This window comes from Thalia democratica, chromosome 2 (genome assembly GCF_965202585.1).
Source record: "Thalia democratica chromosome 2, ktThaDemo2.hap1.1, whole genome shotgun sequence".
NCBI lineage: Eukaryota > Metazoa > Chordata > Thaliacea > Salpida > Salpidae > Thalia > Thalia democratica.
Window position 1 is genome coordinate 32594365 of NC_139166.1, and position 3253 is coordinate 32597617.

General features: G+C 38.1%; 1 protein-coding gene across 1 annotated transcript; it reads right to left on the reverse strand.

Annotated features, from left to right (window-relative positions):
* LOC145828547 (uncharacterized) lies at window positions 1-2532 on the reverse strand. Its single transcript, XM_082936303.1, has one exon. It carries the CDS (start codon window positions 2530-2532, stop codon window positions 1-3), a length of 2532 nt encoding a protein of 843 aa, XP_082792429.1.
* Between the last annotated feature and the right edge of the window lie 721 nt (window positions 2533-3253).

The window sequence follows — 3253 nt, forward strand, 5'->3', positions numbered from 1 at the left end:
TCAAAATTTATGTTCAAGTTTTAGCACAACATTAGTTGAATGCAACTTGCTGCCATTCAACTTGTCAACAGCCGACCTTGCGAGCTCATCCGTCTCCATGGCAACATACCCTTCACCCGTGAGCTGACCATCTAGCTCGCTTGTGATCAGCTTCACCGAATCAGCTAGTGGCCTGAACTCACCAAAAAAGTCCATGATGTCACTCTGAGTCAGTGATGGGCTTAACCCTGACAGTTTTACGGTTGCGGATCGAAAAACTTTTAGTGGGTAGGGGATGAACTGTGCTGGCTGAATACATGCTCGTTTGTTGAAGTTTGCAAACGGTGCAACCACTTGTGGCTGACAGAGAGCAGCATGACGGTATGGAGGCGGAATTATTTGTGCAGGATGTGGAGTTGGCAACTGCTGTGGAGGACTAATATGCGCGGGAGGCATGATTATTTTCATCTGCATATCCTGAAACTTTATGGGAAAGAAGTTCAGCAACCTGTCAAAAAACCTGATTTTCTCGTGCAGCTCCACTGTCCTGTGGCAGTCAACTTCACTGTTTAGTTCGATGAAGCAGTTGCCCAGGCAACGACCGAAGTTGCCCCTCATTATGTGCGCTCTCTTAAAGCAGATACCGTGGTCCCTGGTCAGAATGTTGTACAGGTCCCGTTCATTGCAATCACTGGGCAGGTTTGAGGCGTGGACACAAGTGATCCCAAACCTTGTAATGTCCATGTGAAACGTCGCAATGGTAGGCTTGCCCACATAAACCTGGCTGTCATTGAATATGTGGTCTGGGAAGCCTTGTCCAACCTCTTTGTCCCAGATGTTCTTGAGAAAGTAGACATAGCTCGCCTTCACTGTCACTGTCCTGCCAAAAAAGTTCTTCATGTGGTACTTCTCGGCTTTTTGGGCCTCCTCTGCCGAGTACAGCCTGATAAAGACGTGTCCCAGCTTCACGTTGCCCTTCTTGAGGAAGACTATACTGCTGGCCGGGATGAATATTCCTTTCAGAAAGCACTGGATGGCTTGCTCTGTTGCTTGATAGGACACGTTGGCCATTCTGACACAGAACTTTTTGGGGTTCAACTTCTCAGATTCTTTTGGTTTGGATGAAGTAGTGACATCTGTGTTTGGTGCTTCAGTTTCTGTTGAGTTTGAAAGATGGTCAACCTCTTTATTAGGTTCTTTAAATTTTTGCTCTTGCAATTTTTCAGGGTGCTTAGAAATATTTTTTTTATTAGTATCAATACTAAATTCTTTTAAAGGCTTTGAGCTAATTTTAGATATTTTCAGATGGGTTTCTTTTTCTGTATTATTTTCTTCAACTTTTATTGTTTTTGAATTATCTATTTTGTCTACTTCTGTTCTTTTACTTTGTATTTCTGATGTTTGTTGATTAACTTCTTGTTTTACTTCTTTATTTTCCTCTTTGATATTTTTGGATAAATCATTTATACTTGCTGCGTTAACCACTTGTTCTTTAACTGAAGTAGATAGTTGAGCATTACTAGTAACTTTATTTTCATCAAACTTTAACACACAGTTTTGAGGAGATAAAATTTGGCTTAAGTTAACAGGTTTAGGAGGTGAAGTATTCTTAATGAAATTTTCTTCATTAATAAACTCAATGTTAGTTTGAAGTACATCAACCAATTGTTGCATAGTAACAGGTCTTATTTGAAGTGGGGAACTGAAAAACATTGAATTGTGCTTCTTCAGCACTTTGTCAAATTCAAAATGGTTCGTTTCAAAATCAATGTAAGCTCTGCCCTTGCACATGCCTTCCTGCATTTCAATAAACAGGCGCTTTGTTTTGAAAAACATTGGCAATCCCAAAAAAGTACCGAGGCTGTTGTAATCTGCCGCACCTGATATGCCTAATACTTCAACACAGAAATCTTTTGGTGTGTTGTTTTTAGAAGGAGCATCGCAGAAGCTTTTCAACACTTCCATTTCAATAGCTTCACAGTACTTTTCAGACGGAATTAAAATTCTCACGCAGCAGTCTCTTATGTAGCAGCCGTCTCTCATCAGCGCCGCGTTCTTGTCATGCAGCCTCTCGAACTTGATGATGGCAGACTCGCAAGTCGAATCCGGACCAGAGTAAACCTTTATAAGATCAATAGCCCTAGGGTAAAAAAAACTGATTAAGTCACTTTCGACCAGCTGCCTTTTCGGGAAGATGCACTCAACGTACTTTAAGTATTCGGGGTTGTGGTTTGAGGAACTGTTGTGCAGAGGGGAACGACTGATGTTTACTGTGTAATGCTGGTAATTTGAAGCTGGGTACAAGCTCTTGTTCATCTCAGAGTGGCAGCTGATTGACAATTTGATATGAGCGTTGCACAGCAAACCTCCATCCAAGCCCATTGCAGTTTGAACGTCTTGTTTCGAAGTGAACAGAATGAAAGCCACACCTTCTTGCCCGCCTATTATGCGAACCCCACCAGCCGGGATGATCAGGTCCTTGAAGAAGTTTCTTACATGGTGAGATTGAGCTTGCAGTGGAAGGTTTTGCAGCCTGACCACATATGTTGACATATTATTCACAAGTAGAGCGTCTGCAAATTTTACAACTTAGTATTTTTCATCTATTTATTACTTATGTAATATAAATTATGATAAAAAACTTATCCAAGAGAACAAATAATTTTAAAGATTAAAAAAAGTTTAAGTCAAAGATTAACTATCTAACAACAAAAACATTTGTCAACACATTTACTGTTAATAAAACTGTTATAATCTATTTTTGGTGCATGTGAATGTAGATTGGTGTTCTTAGGAGTTCATTTCCTAGGCTACTACTTTGTATGTATAAAACATTTGAATATTTTGTGCAAGGATTTCTTTATAAAAGCAATTTAAAATTTTAAAGTATGTTGTTCAATTTTTAATTTTAATGATATCATATATTTTGGTTCTAACTTATGTATTGTTAAATTCACAACTGTTTAAATTCTACTTTAATAAATCATTTAGTGTAGCTTTTTCAAAGTACATGCTTGTACCAAGGTTAACTGAGGGTTTTAAAAAAATTTCTTAATTTCTTCCAGGTTTTTAAAAGTACAATTTTTTTAGTTCATTTTTAATATAGAAATAAATTTAAGTTAAAAGGAAAAAAAAAATGTGTTGTATAAAAATATTGGTAAGGTACTGTAATTCTACTTTAGTTTTTTTGGTATATGTGCCGACCACTGGGCTTCGATTTTGCAACAATCAACTTAAAGAGTTTTCAAAGTTGTTTTTAGAACCTCTACGCCAT